Source organism: Amblyomma mixtum, chromosome 10 (genome assembly GCF_055824585.1).
Source record: "Amblyomma mixtum isolate Tamu chromosome 10, ASM5582458v1, whole genome shotgun sequence".
Classification (NCBI taxonomy): domain Eukaryota; kingdom Metazoa; phylum Arthropoda; class Arachnida; order Ixodida; family Ixodidae; genus Amblyomma; species Amblyomma mixtum.
The window spans coordinates 45097483-45117225 of record NC_143021.1 but is presented as its reverse complement, the minus strand read 5'-3'; the positions used below and the strand labels follow the sequence as shown (position 1 = coordinate 45117225).

Below are 19743 nucleotides of genomic sequence, written 5' to 3'. Positions count from 1 at the left end.
CACGGCTGTTAAACAAATCAGATGTTACAACAGAGCTAACTATGAAAAAATAAATTCTGAATTAGAAATTTCTTCCGCCCAGTTCATTAATCAATATTTACTGTGCACCGTTCAGCAAAACTGGGATTTATTCAAGAGTACTTTTATTAAACTTATCGATGACTTCGTTCCTCTAATGACCGTTAGGTGTAGCAGCAGTGCACCACGGTTTACCCAGAAGTTGCGACATGCGAATAACAAGAAAAAGCGATTTTACTGGCAGGCAGTGAAAAATGGCGTTCTAAGCGCGTGGGAAAAGTACAAGAAATGTGACAAGGACTACCCGTCACTACTGAAATCCACTCGACGTCACTTTTTCAATCATGAACTGTCATCTCTGTTAACCAACAACCCTTGTAAATTCTGGCGCATCATAAATCCTGGCTTTCAACCCGACATTTTGTCTTCCGACAGCGATGGAGTCATAATTAAAGGGTATGAATGAGCTCAGGTTTTCAACGATGCCTTCTCATTAGTATTCACCAAAGAAGACATTAACTCATTCCCTGACTTAGATATAATCCAAGATATTTGCATGCCTGAAATAGTTATTAATGAAACGGGCATTTTAGCTTTATTATACAATCTTAAAGAGCGCCGCCGCGGTGGCTCAGTGGCTATGGTGCTCGGCTGCTGACCCGAAAGACGCGGGTTCGATCCCGGCCGCGGCGGCTGGAATTTCTTCGGAGGAGAAATTCTAGAGGCCCGTGTACTGTGCGATGTCAGTGCACGTTAAAGAACCCCAGGTGGTCGAAATTTCTGGAGCCCTCCACTACGGCGTCTCTCATAGCCTTAGTCGCTTTGGGACGTTAAACCCCATAAACCAAACCAAACAATCTTAAAGTAACTAATAGTTCGGATCACTTCGGCTTCAACAACAGGTTGCTGAAGAAAACATCCCAAAGCATTAGCGCTGTGTTGTCCTGTTTGTTTTCGCAATCATTATCACACGGATTAATTCCTAATGACTGGCGGATAGCCAAAGTAATACCTATATTTAAATCAGGTGAGCATTCCTCTCCATTAAACTATCGACCCATCTCGTTACGCAGCACTGTTTGCAAACTCCTTGAACATATCATTCACAGCCAAGTCATCAGCTATCTCGAAGATCATAACATTATTTTCAATTATCAGCACGGTTTCCGCAAGAGATTTTCTTGTGATACTCAACTAGCTGGCTTTGTTAATGACCTACAATTATCACTTGGCGTGGGCTTTCAGGTCGACGCAGTGTTCCTGGATTACTCAAAAGCTTTCGATCGGGTTCCTCATCAGACTTCTACTGAAACTCTCCATGATAAAACAGCGCGGAAAAAACACGAGGACGGAACAAACACGACAACACGAGCGCTCGTGTTGTCGTGTTTGTTCCGTCCTCGTGTTTTTTCCGCGCTGTTTTACCATGGATAGTAATAACCAACTTGCCCACCTTTCTGTACTTCTAAATGTTCTACTGAAACTAGCACAGCTTAATATTCACCCTAACGTGCGCGCTTGGATTAAGGACCTTCTATCATCCAGAACTCAGTTCACCTCAGTTAATAATTCTAACTCTTGCTCTGCTAACATCTGGGGTACCACAAGGAAGCGTGCTAGGACTTTGCTTTTTCTAATCTACGTTAATGATTGACCTGCCTGTGTAACATCTAGAGTTGGCCTTTTCGCTGATGACTGCGTAATTTACCGTAACATTACCACAGACAGTGACCGCCAACCCTACAATCTGACCTGAAGCTCTTGGTGCTCATCATGGTCAATGACATTAAACGTTTCTAAAACTAAACTAATACCTTTCACTCGTCGTACAGTCCGCATTCCAACCACTTATATTCTAAATGACAATACTAACACCAACACACAAGTACCCTGGGGTGCACCTTCGGTTTGACCTAACATGGCATCACCACATCGACCCCACCCTAGCATCTGCTAACCGCTCACTTGGTTTTCTTCAGGGGGGACGAGGGTCTTTTTTATTTATGGCCAGAATCTGATGAAATTTTGCACACAGATGCGTTTTTCTCTTCTGATTCCAAATATGCAATCATAATTGAGCTGGCGGTCTTAGATATTACAAAGTCTAGAATGTAATTAGGTAATTTCTTACGCAGCTTTAATGAACTTTCTCATTGCATTTTGTTGCTTTTATTTACATGAATTGATAGCCAGAGAGTTTCCATATCCGATGACATTCTTCGTTTTTCTCTAAAGGCATGTTCATCCTGATACACTATGTCGAGAGTAAAAGATTGCAGTATTTTGCACTGCAACTCGTTAAGCTAATTGTAAATTGCTATTTATATGTGGCCTAAACAAAAAAAGTAAGAATGTCACCGGGTATGGGAATTCACTGGCTATCAATTCATGTAATTAAAAGCAACAAAATGCAATGAGAAAGTTCATTAAAGCTGCGTAAGAAATTACCCATTTACACTCTAGAATTTGAGATAACTTTTCATCTAACACCAGCTCAATTATGACTACATTTTTGGAATCAGAAGAGGAAAATGCATCTGTGTGCAAAATTTCATTTGATTCTAGCCACAAATAAAAAGGACAGTTTTAAGACCCTCGTCCCTCCTTAAACATAACCTCAGATACGCCCCTATGCATGTTAAGAAACTTGCTTATATAACTCTAATACGCCCTAAAATCAAATATGCTGCGGCCATTTTGGACCCTGTTCAAGCCTACGTCATCACTAACATTGAATCCTTGCAGAACCGTGTTGTTCATTTCATATTTTCAGACTACTCACCCTTCACAAACGTTTCAGCATTAAAAAAACATGCGGAACTGGAAGATTTGTCATACCGCCATAAACTTGCTCGCTTAACCCTTTTCCACAAGCTTTGTCACCACCCATCCCATCGCAGTGATTTGTTTCAGTCACCTGATGCCATCTTTCCACGCCGTGATCTTTCTTTCAAAGTTAAACGCGTAAACTGTCATTCATCGTCTTATGCCAATTCATTCATTCCCCGTACTATCACTGAATGGAATAGTTTGCCATCAGTCATCGCCACAGAAACTGACAATAAAAAATTCCAAGAGCTTCTTCCCTGTGACGGAAATGTGTAAAAGTTTGCTGTTTTTGTTAGTGTTCATTTCTCCTTTGTGTTATGCCTTATGTTTTAATTAACGTTTTTTGCTACACTTATTTGTTGAAATGTATTGCGATTACTTATATGATTGTACCCCCTCCCCCCCACCTGTGCAATACCCTCTTGTGGAGGGCCTTTCGGGGTAACTTGAATAAATAAATAAGCTGGGCTAATTTTAGCAGTCCCTTTACTTTCTTAGCAGCTGTGGCCTTCCCGAGTCCCAAATGGATGCAGGCTGCCAGAAATGCTTTGAAGCAATCACCCAAAGGCATGCAATCCAAGGGAAGAAAAGCTTTCAGTTAAGCCTAGCACATCAAAGAGCAGGAGTGGAAACACTGCGCAGGCGAATGACCCCCCACGCCCTGGCTGCTGCACTGCCAGTGGCCGTGCTTGATTTCCACCTAAGTGCTGTGCACAGCAGCCGGGCCTAAACGTGTGGATGTCGCAGCAGGGAGAAGAAAGAGTCGCCAACTCCCACATCTGTACTCATCAAAAAAAGTTTGCTGGTACAGCTGCACTCCTCTTGTGCGGTGTAACACGTAAAGTGCATTTAGGACATAACAGGACCCATCGCAAGGTCTCCACAAATCTGGCAGAAAGAATGAATCCTGCACTCAGATTACATATGTGTAACACACTAAATAAGCACACTGATGAAAACTGACAAAGATCCACCATCCTTACCCCCAAAATAACAGCGTAAATATGAAGGCAACTCTAAACAAAAATTTACAGGAGTGCAGAGCCAACAACAAAAGGCATGCAAGACTAAATTTGCCAGGCGAGGTCAAAATAGCCACACAGCACACACAGAGCCGAACACTGGTGCATGAATCTCCAAACCAGGTCATCCCCTGGCAGATTTAGCCTGGCCTACCTTTCCTTTCAGGCCATGGTAAGAGGCCGTATTTGCACTCGACCTACTGTACTTGTGATGCACCGGGGAGTGAGCCGAAGTCCACACTGCATTCAAGGGGCTCTGAAAAGGCCTCCCATGAAGTTGCAGTGTGCCTAGGATGCCACTTTACGAATGTCCTCCACCAGGGATTTTTATTTATTACTGCACCCCCTGTGGGAGCTGAGTTACATGTGGTCAAAACTTAAATGCCAGTGCCTCTCCCCCCCCTCCCCGAGCTGTGCGGCCCATCCACACCAGCTGCTGCTTTACCTGGTTGTTGAAGAGCACCTTCAGCCCACTGGCCTTGATGGGCAGGGGGCAGTTGGACCTGGGCATAAGAGACACAGTCATGCCTGGCCTGGACTCTGCCTTGTGTGCACTCGCAGAAGCAGTCTACGCTAAGCTGCACATGATGAAACTGATTTGTTTGCCCAACACTGTCCTCCATAAACTTTTGACAGTGCCAGCACCCTGAACACAAGCTCTGTATTCATTTCAGAGCTACTGCCAGGCCTCTGGTAGGAGTGAGCATACCTTGTGAAGAAAGTACAAAAAAGCACGACAAGGCATGATGATAACGACAACAGTGGTGTCATCCGCCTGCTTGAGCAGATTAGCATTGAGAGAGAAAAAAAGAAAGAAAAATGCTTCGTACAAGCTAGCACTGCTCAGGCACACAGAAGCAAGACTGACACATAACACAACACTGGCATCAACCGCACGCTTTGGCAGATAAACACTAACGGGAGACACCCGCTGTTCCATCAGCAAACACAAGATGCCAACCACAAAGATTGATGAATAAAGTAATAATATCACTCACGCGAACCAAAACACTTAGGTTGAGTTAACTTATGCACTTCAATTTTGATAACAAAGATTCGGCAGTCGGGCATTCCACAGCGTAAGAAGGCAAAGCGTTCCACTGACGGACGGTTCTTGGAAAAAAGGAATTTTGAAAGATATCTGTTCGGCACATATATTCTTTCAATTCCTTGGAATGGTTTGATCGTGTACATCACCGTATAACAGGTTCGATGCAAATGCTACTCTCTATACCTAGCTTACTATAGTAGAGTAGATGAATGCATTTCATTCGTTCAGAATACCGCCCCAATTGTAATGGTAGTAAATTAGCTTTTTTCACAAGTGCAGTTGCTGAGGCACGCCAACTATATGAACTATATATCTGAATCGAGCTGCCTTTTTTTTTTGGATGCTTTCGAGTTTGGCTATGTTTAATTCACTGTATGGATCTCAGACTGTAGAACCGCATTCAAGAGCGGGTCTGATAAAAGTTTTGAAGGCGAGGAGTTTCATCTCTTGTGTAGAATTCTGCAGGGTTCTTCTCATGTAAGCTAGTTTCTGCATAGCCTTTTTTGTAATGTATGAAACATGTTCATTCCATCTGAGATCTGAGGTGAGGATTACACCTAAGTATTTACCTAAGTATTTTAACGGAAGATAACAGGTGTCCATTGACGGAACAGGGAAATAGGAGGCGTTTTCTTCTGCGTGTTACTGTCATTGTTACCGTTTTCCTCCTGTCAGCTGCACAGAATGGCAGTTGGCTGATCAGGTCACGGGCAGCCAAGTAGTGCCTTTTTTTTGGTCCAATGCAAATGTGAAGCAAACACAGTAGACGAACTGGGAGGGACCAGAAAACTTGTTCGCCTCAATCACAAGTTCGCCATGACAGAAGTGCCTCCAAAAAAGATAGGTGAGCATGCCATGCGCTGTCCAAATATGCATTGCATGAAAAGAGTACACAAAATGACCTTGCAGTGAGAGAATAGGTGCACACACTGTGCATGCAGTCAGCTGAACCTTGCCCTACTTGGAAACAGCACTGGTGTAGTTTCCTCCTTCTCACCATCCCTCTCTCCTGCACAGTCTCAACTGATGTTTTGCTTTTTTGTCCCTCAAGTGCTCTGCAGGTGCCGGGCTGGCCATCTCCCTCTCATCTTCTGCTCTGAGGGCAGGAGTGCCATGTTGCCCATTGTGGGGACGCCTTCGTCCCCTGCGTTCGCATTCCCTCAACTCACTAGTTCCCTGTGGTTAGCTTCCCCGCAACGCACTCCCTTTAGTGGGGTTACTTTTAACTAACAGGGGAGGGCGCTCGCGTCGTAGCGACAGCAGTGCCACGGATGGCGTGTTTTGCCGCTCGCGCGCGAGGGAAGGCTCTCGCTCTCTCCCTGGGACCGGGAAGCGAGCAGACATTTCGCTCGCAGCTTCGCTCTTCGTCGGCGGGTGACCTCGTGTGGAAACGTGTTCCCCTCAGCTCGTCCCGTCTGGCCTCGGAGTTATTCCCTCTGCCCTACCGTGGGCGGACGTTCGCTCGTAACCGTGCTGGTGAGTTAGACGTCCTCAATGCCTCAGTGTATTTTGTTGCTAGCTGGCATTATTGTTGTTGCAGCAATAAATGCCTTGTTTGTGTCAGCCAGAGTGTCGTTCCTTTGTTCCCTCAGAGCAAGGCCCGCCGTGGTCGGCGTGCGCTCGGTAGCGTTCGCAACCACGGGGTAGGGTCCGCGCGGCTTTGAACTGTCAGCCGCGGTAAAACGGGGAGAACGGATTTATCTCCCTATTTTTAAACCCCACACCGTGCAGCACCATCTCTGAGATGCAACAGCGCACATTCACCGCTGTGTCAGTTAAACACACTGCATTTCAGTGCGTCAGTGGCAGGGTGCAGCCACGCACAGGCAGCAGCAGCAAAGGCCCTGCTTCACAGCTAGCTCATGCACAACACTCTGCACAATGGCACACAGCTGCATGGAAGTGGCTTCTCCGTTGCTTGCCATGCGGACACCCCACAGGGGCCACTGCGTGCCATGGTGGGTGGCCACTGCGCCTCCACCAAAGGACATGCCTCAGGGGGACAATCAGTCATCCAAGCATTCATCTTAACCAAGTTCGTCTGAACAGGAGTCTAATGTAGCAGTCTTTTTTTTTTTTTTAATAACTTATAAGCAAATATTTTGAATACACAAGAAAGAGGGTGGATTGCACAATAGGCATTTTCAAAATGATACATTTTTTTACCATGCAAAGCCATCACATAAAATAAAAAAAAGAAGAAGAGAGCACTGAAGCATAATCGCACTCACTGAAGCTATGCTCACATACTACATATGTTGGCCATTTGCGAAAATGGCCATCCGAAATTCAGGCCATCAATGGATATGCGGCGACAGCCTACTTGTGGTGTCTATTTGCAATGCCTGCCCTTACCATGATGCATAGAACTCCACAAGGAAATAAATAAAAAAAAATTCTTAATTTATATGCAAACTGGTTCCATCAAAGAGAATTTCTCCGTTACAAACACTCATGGTCAACAGGAACTAAAAGTCATTTCATCATTCTGTAAATCAGGCATGTGTGGCAAATTAAAATTAATTTAATGATGATGACTTTCAGTGACAGAAAGAAGCCGCAACATTTCTGCTGTAGTAATAACGTTAACTGCTTGGCCCATGCCAGCGAGTTCCAATACCTGGGTGGCATTTCATCACATAGCTTAAAAGGCATTAATCACCTTTGTGCTCAAACAATTGGCTACATTATATCCACTTTAAAAATGAAAAAAAAAAAAAATGTAAACAGCTTAAAAATCACTAATTCAGCTGATACCGGAGTATGCTTCAATTGCTGGGTCCCCTTCAGTGCGTGCATCACACTGTTCATTTGGATTCAGTTACAAAAAGCAATACGATTCATCAATGGTTGCCATGATGATGATGATGATGATGATAGCTGCATCCCATGCCCACACTTTCATCACTGCACTCTCTGAAGCAGGGGGAAGGACGTGAAGCACTAAACAATGCCGCTTCCGAGCCACATACAGACTGTTTTATTTTTTCACTAATAGATGAAATTCGGAAAAGCTTGTAGAGTTCCCTAAGATCACTGCCAATTGGACAGTCTGCTGTGAAGTTGCCTAACCATCTGTTTTGAGTATTCTGTTGTTATTTACATGTTATTTGGTTTGTACTAAAAATTTCACCCACTCCTGCTATGTCTCTCGTGTGAGACAGTGGTATTTGCAAATAAATACTAGATAAACGTGTAGAATTTCTTCTGCTCACTCACACTGGTGGTCCACTTTACTTCCCCCAGAGCGTGCGTCACACCAGCCTCGAAGATGGTGAGGCCCCCGATCACCACTGGCCTCCAGCAGCTGCCCTACAACCTCTGCTCAAATTATCTGCAGGAGAGGGAATTTCTCCCAAGCACCAATTCCACTGCACGGATCCCACCTTCCCACTCGCCGTGAGGAGGAGAATCCAGATGGACACTGCATCCAGGTTGCCCCTCCCATCTGGGCCCACTTTGTTGGCAGCCACAACACACAGGCACCCTCTGATGCCAATGGGAGAAAAATGCAACTTCATCATTGCGGAGGATGCCACCTCGCAGGAGAAATGTTCCACACACAAAGAAGCAGCTGTTCCAGAGGCTTGAGGTGAACACTGGGGGATTTTGAATCGTGAACACTCCAGTGAATATTCAAAACTGTCAAATATTTGCACCAGCCTGGTCAACTGGCAAGACGGAAATCACTCCGGTCGAATGAGTGCCCCACGCCACGGTCTCCCACAACTTTCTGCCCCAATCGTAAGTCCCACCACCCAACAGCCTTACACTGCAGGGCAAAGATCCCTCCACCTTAGTAACGACCCTGCGCCATGTGGCAACTCCCACTTTGCTCACTGAAACCCACTTCATCATCCTAGCAGCCCCGAAGCCTGGCCTGCCTGTGAGTCTGAGCTGGTGGCTTCTCAAGCAGGCAGCGTGCTGTGCTGATGACTGACAATAGAGTGGCCACCGACTATCTTGCCTGTCCATCACATGCCCCTTTCTTCTTCCTCATTTCCACAAAGGTGTCACCAAAAGAGGACAGACAACAAATTTTGCCAATGATGCATTATATATCAGTATACATGGAGCAACTACTCGAGGTATTTGCCTACACCTGCCAAGCAATTTAAATTCAATTTCTTCTCTCATGCTGCTTCAAATTTGTTTTCAACAGCTCAATGACAGCTGCAACATCACAGGCCGATTTAGACCCCGTGAGGCCCTTTGCTACGACTTCAACTTTCCTGCGCAGGCTGGCGTTCCAGTGATGAAGCAGTGACACTGCACACCCCATCTGACCGTGAGTGATGTGGAAGCAAACTTGCATCTTTACACAGCGGAGCGTGATCCAGAGCCCCTGGAGCTGCAGCTCACTGCCTTCAATGGCCCAGATGCCTAACTGACTCCGTAAAACTGGCCCCATTGCTGGGCACTGGGCAGAGTCATGAAAATCCCATCACCTGAGGAAGACCTTGAGGCAGACACGCTGGTCGGCATAGAAGGCAGAGTGGCCAAACTGGACCTTGCACTCGACTGAGGGGGGAGAGAGAGAGAAAGCAACAGGGTGAGAAAAATGGTGGAAATTTCACACACCCATCAGATATGCTCCATGGGTCAAGGAAAAGAATACTTGAGCGCATCCGAATTTTCCGCAGCAATCGAATACTGCACCAACTTTCATAAATCTGACCGTGGCAAAACGACAATATTCGGGCAAAGATTTAGAGTGCCAGGAAAACAGTATGAGGGCGTCCTCCTGGCTTGTTCTCCATCGTTTAAAGAGTGGACCGATAGAATTTGGCCACCACGGTGGCTCAGTGGTTATGGCGCTCAGCTGCTGACCTCAAAGACACGGGTTCAACCCCAACCATCACTTCAAGATGGAGGGGAAACGGCAGAGATCCAAACCAAAGTAAAACAAGCACCAATGAGGTTTGGACACTCGGACCTCATCGGAAATTCTGCAAGTGGGCCAAATATCATGTGATTAGAGCCGAAAACAGAGAACACTGCCAATGCGAAAATGCACATTTTTCTATTTGATCCCTTGTTTGAAACGCCCGCCTTCCCGGACGAACAGTAGCAAGAGCAAACTTCCGGTGCAGCGCCCCAGAATTCGAAATTGTTTCCACATCTGGTCTGCCGCATGCAAGGGTTTATCTCCCCTTGCAATTGTGATGCTCAGAGCTGCACAAGCGGGGTCAGGATCCTGCACCCTTTCTGGACATACAGGTGGCAGCACATGTTATTTTAGGGCGTGTCTGCAAAATTCCGTATACTTTGCACTCCCCCACTTTTTGAAACCTTAATTAAAAGAGAAAAAAAAAGTGCACAAATTGCATGACACTACAACATCACAACCAGTCTGTTTATTTTGGTTTCAAACATTATACGCTGTTTGAAAAAAAAAAAGAAAAAGAAATTAAGGTTTGTGCAAATTAACATCCCAAAGCAACTCAGGCTACAAGGGATGCTGTAGTGGAGGGATAATTTCGACCGCCTGACGTTCTTTAATGTGCACTGCCGCACAGTGCATGGGTCCCTAGCAGTTCCAAAACGGATCAAACCAGGGTGAGCAGTCGAGCACCATAACCACTGTGGCAGCCTGAAAAATGATAAAGGGCAACAACATTAACCTATTTCTCTTTTTCAAAACCCTTTTTCGTGCTGAACAGATCATCAATATTTGAAGCATTTCTTTCAGCACTACTCGGGCCACTCCACAACACGTGATCCCCTCTCAAATGAACACCGAGGGTAATGAGGAATTGTTGTGACCTCCTAACATCCTTTACTGCACGCATTTTGCCTCCACTGAAATGGGCCCGCATGCAAACGAGAACTGAGCCTGTGGCTTTGCACTCGGTGGGGGAACACCAAGGTTACAGAGTGTGCACAGGTTCCCAGTGCAGCATACACCAGGGTAGTAAGTTAACCTGGGCTCACAGCCAGTGAGCCCATCCAGAGGGGCCTCATCATCTGCCCCTGGTAAGCATGCATGCAAGGCCACCGTCAACACTGGCATACACACTGGTGGTGGCAGCTGCCTGAGCCATTGCTGCACAACACCTGTCCTTCCCCTGGGGAGCAGCATCCACTGAACACTGCCTCACCAGGCAGCACACCACACTACTCTCGAACAACTAGGGGGACCAAATTTTTGCTTGCATGCTTCCTCACTCAAAGTGATGCATGGGACATCAGAGTACATGGATCACTCCATGACGTTCACCTCCAACCAGCGAATAGTTTATACCTAAACTTCATCTTGACGTTTTAAAATGCAACATATATGCACCTAGTTTTTAGGTGATGTGAGGCACAAAAAAAGAGCCATACATAGTAACTGCTAAATTGTTGCCTGCTCTCATTTCAGCTCTTGAAGCATGCCAGCAATGTAGCACAGTGTATCATGGCAGTTTACAGTGAGTGCAGACAAAGAGGATGCATTCACAGAGAAATGGAGATTCTGTAAGCTACCAAAGGCTGAAAAAAAAAAAATTGGAGCAGACACTCCCTGAACGGTATGATGCGATAGCATAGTGGGTCCATTCCCACGCAGGCAGAAGATACTTGTCCATCCTGTACATTCGCACAGATCCCTGGGAGTCCTGCGGTGGCAGGTGCTGCCAGCGGTGGGCACTGTGCGGCCCAGGTGGCTGAGCGGCCGGTCATTAATTCAGCTGCCACAGTCTGCCCCAGGTTGTGGGACCTGTCACCCAGGTGGCCCATCATCTGTTCCCCACAACAACACCAACACTGCATTTTTTTCTGGTGAAAAAATGAAATGCACCACCACCAGCATGCAGACTGTGCTGATGTCAAAACAGTTTGCCGAGCGTGCACATCCCCTATGCCAACATCCACTTCCAGTCTCCTTCACAGTCTTCACATCACAAGCTTTACTGTCGGTTATAAGCCCACATTTTTTTTTCTGAAAAATGACCTTCCAAACATGGGGGGGTGGTGGCAGCTGACTTATAATTGGAGCCAACCTATATGTGGGGTCACAGTCTGCACACTAGTGAGGCCGCTGTAATGGAATGGGGTGCACCCACTGGCCTGGATGATGTGGTCCATGTCCAGATTGTGCAGGGGCTCCCTGGGCAGTGGCGCCCTCTGGCCCCAGGCACTGTCGGCAATGGCCAGGCTGGACGGGGGCATGCCGGGGAAGGCCACAGGCAGGCTGCCCTGCACGGAGGAGGAGGAGGGGGCACTCACCAAGATACTTTCGGGTCATCACCACCATCTGACTAGGGCCCCCGCAGGGCACAGGCCTCTCCCATGGGCATATGTGGTTTACCTGGCATGTGGGCTACGAGGGACGCCGCAGTGGAGGATTCATTTCTACCGCCTCGCATTGCACAACACGTTGGGCATTTTGTCTCCATCAAACTTCCCGACTGGCATGGCTGGATTGAACCCACATTCTGGGGCTCACCAGCCCAACCACCGAGTCACTACAGTGGGTTGTGTACACGCAAATTAACTCCAGACGGACATGGTAGACAAAGCGCTCCATGCAGTGTCCATATGGGTGCCACTCCCAAGGCATGTCCAGGAATGCAGTTCCAGAGGCCATTTGTTGCCAAGAGGTATGGCCAACCTCACTCATTTTGTGCCCAACTGCAGCCCATAGCGCATACAGTGGCGTGTCACTGACTGCATGACACAGTTCCACCCCGACACAGGTCCCAGCACGTGACCAAAGGAAGCCCAGGTCGAGCACCAGGGACTGCAATGCCTGAAGCAGCGCATGCCTGCTGCTCCATTATTCCTAGCAACAAGAGAAGCCCCCCACTGGAAGGAGGACAACAGGGGCGGCAGAACAGTGGTGTCTGGGCAAGCGACACGCACTCCGTCTCAGGCGTGGCAGCCGTGTTTTAGTGGAAGCCAAACGTCAGTTTGTTGTGCAATGTCAGCCTTCCACTGCAGCGCTCCTTCTTTGCCCACCTAAGACATGATTCAGCCACAACTACACACAGGCCAGCACTCGGAAAAAAAAAAGGTGGCACCAAAAAGGCAGTCCAAAACATTACCAAACTATGTGCTCCAGGTCACAGTGTAGTGTGAGCTGGGAACAACCAAAGACACATTCAGTATTTGGACATCTCAAAGAAACTGTTGCCGCATCACAGTGCGGTGTATGTTGCTTATATCCCAGCAGAAGTGATCTTGCATTGACATGACAGCAACACACTAGTGTGGAGTTGCACCAGAGAGGTACTGCTCGCCATCTGCCTGCATCACACGACATCTTCAGCTGTCTGGACACCTCAGGGGTCTCTGCTGAAGGCACATCGCGTATGAGCCCAACCAGGAAGGAGCAATGGGCCACCTTCTACACTCACCTGGCCAGCAAGCATCAGTGCAAATTTTCCTTTAAACCTGCATGCGAATGGGCGCGGCCTGCGCTACCCACAAAGGGCGCCTCCTTCATGTCGGATGGCCGGCGGCAACTTAGCGACACACAGTAATGTGCTAACAGGGGAGGATGCAGTACCAGACAAAGGACGGCTAGAAATGCTTGGCCCCCCCACGCACCTCAATGACATTGAAGACGCTGGTCTGGATGGAGCTCTTCTCCTCTTGCGTCCCCTGGATCCCTGGCACAGTGTCAAGGCAACACCAGCTCCCACTTGGCTCACACCAGCCACGCTGTTCTGCCCTTCCCGATGCAGTGCCGAGAGGGCTTGGCAGAAACATGTACTCTACATCATTTCTCCCTTGAACAAAATCTCCCATAAACCCCTGATTACTCAACTCAGTCAATTAAAAATCATGGACAGTTCGTACAATTTCTGTGGTCCATAATTTGCACCATAAATGTTACTGGTTAATCCGAACTGCCATCTTACACTGGCTCACTTAGCCCCTGTAAAACTTTTGGCAGGGCTAGTTGATGCTTTATTCTCTTGGGTAAAATAGAAACGTTCACAAGTAAGAAAAGAAACACCACTGAACAAAAAAAAAAAAAAACCATGTGAGGACTGATTTCAGATGACCAACAAGGAACATGGAAAAAGGTGAGAAATGAAGTGTTGAAACCACAGTCTGCATCACAGACATAAAAATTGAAAATTGTGATTAAGGCAAAACCTTTAACAACGGTAAACAAAAACAGAAACCACCTAAGGAGTGATATCAGATGACCAACAAGAAATGTGGAGAATAGTGGAAAAAGAATTGTAAAGACTTAAGTCGCATCAGAGGCCTAAAAATGAGAAGAAATCCACACGAACAATGCCACATCATCAAAAAAAACATTGCATCTGAACGCCAAAAGGAAGAACGAAAGTGCCAGAACCACCCAAGACCTACAAAAATCCTTCTAGAAAAGAGACCTCCTAAGCTAATGCATCTGTTCAAGGCCTCCACAATCTCCCTCTCAATCCTGCCCTTTCCACTGCTCCACAGAGTAGTTTTTCGAGGGCAGGAGGACACACTTTGCAGTGGCCAACTAGGAAGCAGCCTTCACTCTTGCATAGGCACTGTTTGCTACTGCGGCCACTGGAATGACGACCTGTCTGTCCCGTGTAAAAGAGCCCACAGCTTGGAGCAGTCTGGTAAACAACACACGAGTCCTACACTGGGTGAACTTCTTTTGGTGTTTCATTGAACAAGCCGGTTGTTTTTCTCAGTTGTTGATGGCACAAAGTTGAGAAAGATTTGATCTGATTTATGGGGTTCAGCGTCCCAAAGCGACTCGGGCTATGAGGGACGCCGTAGTGGCTAGGGTTCTTCAACGTGCACTGACATCGCACAGCACACGGGCCTCTACAGTTTAGCTTGCAAGGGGCTGGGAACGCGACCAGAGCGTTACGTCTCCTAGCTAATCTCTTAATGTCGGCAACACCTTGTGGATGCACGGTATTACAGCCACACAGTCGGGCGAAACTGCATCTCTGATAAGAGGACATTTCTTAAATTTCTGCAGCAAGGTTTTGCACACAGAAGAAATCATACACGGTGGGTATCCTTCTTTTAGCCGCTGAACTTGAGTGCTAAAACTTGGTGAGAGCATGTGGGGCAAGATTTTTTAGAAGCCACCTGCAAGGAATTGAAAAAAATCGCTCACTTCATGAGCTTTGAATAAGCACTGCCAAATGGCAGTGCAATCCTTTCTTTGAATGTGGATTATACATCCAGCACAGGCGTCTTACAGGAAGCTGCCGCCTAATATCCAAGAGCTGGAGTCCCCACTCACTGGGACCTGTTTGGTGAAACTGAAACGCTGGCTGTTGTTTGTGAACACGGACATAGCCCTCACGACTGCAGCGCCTAGCTCATGCTTGGAAATTTCCTTTAGAATAACCAAGACATCATCGACATGCCTGTGCATGTCTGAATTGTCCAAAAACTGTCAAGAACAGCTGTATCCCTTGAAGGAGTGGGCAATGGTAACAGCAGCCTGGCAATCCATCGGTGCTTCACTCTGCGCACTTCTGAAGGAACCAGCGCACAAAACACAACGGACAAGAAAAAGGCGGAACACGACGGACAGGAGCGCTGAACTTAAAACTTTATTTCGGAAGTACAGATGCAACGTATATATACAGCCTTGTCAGGGGGGGCGGCGTGCCACACAAGTGGAATCTACAAGGTCATGAAGAGACAAGTGGCACAAGCAAACCAAAGATCTTAACTGATATAACATGTGAAGGTGAGGAGTTTCAATGGAGGCAAGAAAAGCAAGAGAGGAAAAAAAAAACAAGGAAAAAACAAGGAAAAAAAAAACGCCAGACCTCGTGAAGATGAAATTGATACGGATTTCGCCTTTTTCTTGTCCGTTGTGTTTTGTGCGCTGGTTCTTTCAGAAGTATGTATTACCAACTAGCCCAACAACAAGTGTTGTTCACTCTGCGTGCTGCCCACTGTGGGGACTACCACAGCTCCCAGACAGTGACACCAGTCGTGAGGGGGGCTTCATCATTGCACAGACATGTGATGAGCGTGTGGTGCTCCAGCTGAGCAGGGTTCCCAGAGGCCCCCCTCCTGTCAGGTGGGGGGCAGCGTCTGGGGCAAGTCCTGGACTGAGCCAACAGTGCAAATTGCCTGCCTTTCTCAATTGGCCCTGGGCACATGCGCAAAATTAGTATGCATGACTGCGTCCAATGAGGGTTGCTGACCGTGGCACCCAGTCGATCCACATTCATCTGAGGACCTTGGCCTGTTTTTTGACGGAGGCAGGCCTCAGAGCCACTTCTCTGGAGTCCCTTGCAATTGCCTCTCCTGCTGAAAGGAGGGATTCTTTGTCCTAGCGCCAGAAGGAGTTTTCAGCAGGAAGCCAGGACAGGCAATTGCAAGGAACTCCACAGAAGTGGCTCTGAGGCCTGCTTCCGTCAAAAAACAGGCCAAGGTCCTCAGATGAATCTGGATCGACTGGGCGCCACGGTCAGCAATAGCAAGGGTTCCGTTCTGGACTTGTTTTTCACAGCCAAGACCCATAAGCCAGACACTCCCTTCAGGGCGATTGTTTCGGAGATGGGACAGCTGGCAGCATGCTGTTTCCGCATTTGTATAGCGTCATCTCGGTTGTCCGACCCATTTCTGGTGCGGAACTCTACGGGTGTGGCGAAGTTCTCATCACAGGTGGAGGAAAAGGGGCATTTCGCCTTCAGCACAGACGTTGAAGATTTATTTTACTCTTTACCTCTTGCTCAGCTTATGAAGCATGTGAAGGATTGCATCATCGAGGATAATGACGAGGTTGTGTTTACGGCGGAATGTGGTATTTCAGTAGGAAGTTTCCTGGAGCTCCTATCGTTTTACCTCGACTCGACCTTCGTCGGGTGGGGCAGGAAAGTGTACGTCCGGACGTCTGGCGTCTGCATTGGATCCCGTGTCGCACCTGCTTTGAGCAACATATTCCTAAGCAGAATGGACGTTAAACTAGCTGAAGACCTTGCTGACCTTGCTGAAAGAGTCTCCCGGTATGTTGATTTTTTGATCCTCCTAAAAGATAGCTCCCCCAGGGGTAATCCCGGATGTCGTCAAGATATTCAAGGAAAGGAGGGACGGTCTGAAGTTCACATTTGAACTACCGCAGTCGGGCTCCATCCAGTTCCTAGACCTGAGGATTGGTTGCCATGCGAGTGGGGTGTGCTGGGAGTATCGCCCAAGGACGGAAAAGCCCCTCCTCAATCACAGTTCTGGCCATTTTGTGCGCTCTAGTCTTTTGTGCGCTGTTTTTCAACCATGAATCTGGTCATTCGAAATTGGTAAAGGCCGGCATTGCTAGTTCTTGCCTAAAAGCCTCCTTCTCAAAATCTTGCTGCCACAAGGCTGAAACAAGCTTCCTCCTGGCACAAATACGCCAGCTTAAGGAAGCAGGTTTTCCTGGTCAGACTCTGGCTAGAGTCACGGAAAGGATCTTGGCCAGGACAGGTAGGCCCGGGGTCATCGTGAGAGGGGATGCAGCGGAAAAAACGAATGAAAGGAATTCCCCACGTTCACGGCATTTCACATTGCCTAAAGAAAGTGGGGGCGAGGTATGGGGTGAACGTTGTTTACACTGCGAAGAATAAGCTCGCTGGTGTGTGCAGTGCTGTGCGCAAAAAGCTTGAGTATGGTGGTGTCCGCGGGAGCCGACGATAGCCGACAGAAATAGGCTCGCAGATCGTGACACAGGTGTTGTATATCGCGTTCCGCTTTCCTGTGGTAGGAATTACATCGGCCAGACCGGTCGGTGTATCAATGAGCGTTTAGCGGAACACCGCAGATCATTGGAAGGTGCTGTGTCCCTCTCATTGCATTGCAGGTGTTGCAAGGACTGCTTTCCTCACCTAGATAGGACAAGTATCTTGTTCAGGTTTGCCGGGAGATGATAGAAGCTTACTTGATCAAAAAAGAAGGAGACGAATGTACCGCATCACCGTCGGTCAGCCTACAGGAAAAGGAGGTTCCTTTTCTGCGCAGGAGTGTGAGTAGACAGTACAGGGGGTTGGCCTGATGTGATTGCATTTGTTATCCTGTTGTTGTGTTCTTATTTCACGCAGGAATGATATGTCATAGGATTCCTTTGCACGCATGGAAGTGGTTGTCGTGTTTCGATTTTGTATTTTCTGACGCCTTTAAAGCTTCCTTTTCGTGAATAAAAATTCAGTTGATGGTCTGCGCGTGTGTCTCCTCGTCTTTTCGCGCTGCCAAGTGTGAGAAAAGCCCCTGAGGGATACAGCTGGAGATGAACTCCAGGCCCAGCAGGAGGAAGGCGGGCACGCTGGCCGACAGGTAGGCGCACTTGAGCGCCGTGGTCAGGATGTTGGACACCAGGGGCCGCCACCGCTCCGACCGGTAGTCCCACAGCACATGCGTCAGGATGCTGCAACCACATCCACATCAGGGTGTCTCACTGCTCAAGGGCAAGGCTTTGTTGGCTGCCAGGGCACAAGACACGACCTAGCCTAGTAGTTAGCAGAACAGCTGCGACGCTTGATTCGTTCAAGGGAGGACACGGCTCTTCGAGGCAAAAAAAAAAAATCTATATTTTGAAAATCACATTTTCACTACAGCTAATACTCCTTTAATTCACCGGGTTTCCCATCTCGTGCATCATCAGTACTTTGGCTGCTGGATCAGTTTATAATAACATCACTGTGAGCCGAATTCTGTGCAAAATCATTTTCTCAAAATGCCCACTTTTTACTTCTTGCTAATCTGCAGCAGCAATATCTCCGCCCTAAAGGCAGGTAGAATCAAAATTTTTATTGTGGCATGCAGCTAAGATTGCAAAGCACACAGCGTGAGTGACAGATCCACATTTAGAACAGCGACGTTTCCATTGCTATAGCATCACTAATATATGTTACATAAAAAAATATACTCTAACACAGTATTCCCTATGCTGTCTACTATCTAGACATATGTCAGTGTCATTTCCATAGTGCAGTTATTTTTTTCATTATTTCTACAAATTATGAACCATTAATTTCGCTTACTTTTCTAACTAACTGCCCCAACAAAAAATTCAGACATTTGAAATCAGTGCAAGAAGCAGAATAAGACTGGCAAATTTCAAAAAAAGATAGGCTTAAGAGGCCCCCTTAGCCAATCCCAAGCCACACTTGTCATGGCCACATGTTCCATTGCTCCCTCTGCCAAGTATGAGTTATGACCAGCAATCTCCAACACTTGGGGGGGGGGGGGGGCATCACTATGATGGGTGTCATTATTATTTTTATCATTAGCTGCCTGGAAACAGTTATTTTCGCCAAATGTTTCTGGGAATGTTCTGCAATTGTCCACTCTGCCACAGCACTGCTTCCTCTCCTGCTGAATGCGACACCAGAAGGGGGGCTCCCCCTGCACACCTGCATGCCACCAGAGCTTTGGAGGCACCTGACAAGTAAGCACACATACTCTCAGCCTAAGGACATAACTAAAGATGAAAATAACACACAGGCGAATTGGCCGTTAATTAGGGACTCTAGTATTACACACATTAATGACGATGCGTGAAGTTCAACTCACTCCACAGATATTAAGAATGCATTTCACTCATTTTTTACACAGTACACCTAGAGCTGAATTTTTGGAGCCTGCTCGTTGTCCTTACTCTTTTTATTTGTATCCAACATCACCAGAATAAGTTATCAACGTAATAACCAGCTTTTATTAAAAGACACCGTGTATGGCTCAGATTCCATCCTTCCATCTGAAATTAAAATCGTTGTGCATGAACTGTCACCCATTCTTACTGATCTTATGAATAAAATATCTAAGACTGCAGACTTTCCGGATAAATTTAAAAACGGCAAAGTTACTCCCGTACACAAATGAGGTGATAAACACAGTTTGGCTAATTATTGTCTGATAACTATTCTCCCATTTTTCAGG

General features: G+C 47.1%; 1 protein-coding gene across 3 annotated transcripts in view; it reads right to left on the bottom strand.

The window, feature by feature from the left end:
• Positions 1–19743, bottom strand: part of gry (trafficking protein particle complex subunit 11 gry) — a 175429-nt gene that overhangs the window by 62194 nt on the left and 93492 nt on the right. For all 3 annotated transcript variants that reach the window (XM_089564051.1, XM_089564050.1, XM_089564049.1), the window contains exons 14-18: positions 18084–18229; positions 13453–13514; positions 11967–12099; positions 9369–9441; positions 4315–4372 (exon numbers count right to left, since the gene is read on the bottom strand). In XM_089564051.1, the coding sequence (XP_089420177.1) occupies positions 4315–4372; positions 9369–9441; positions 11967–12099; positions 13453–13514; positions 18084–18229 (472 nt within the window). The remainder of the gene's footprint in view (positions 1–4314; positions 4373–9368; positions 9442–11966; positions 12100–13452; positions 13515–18083; positions 18230–19743) is intronic.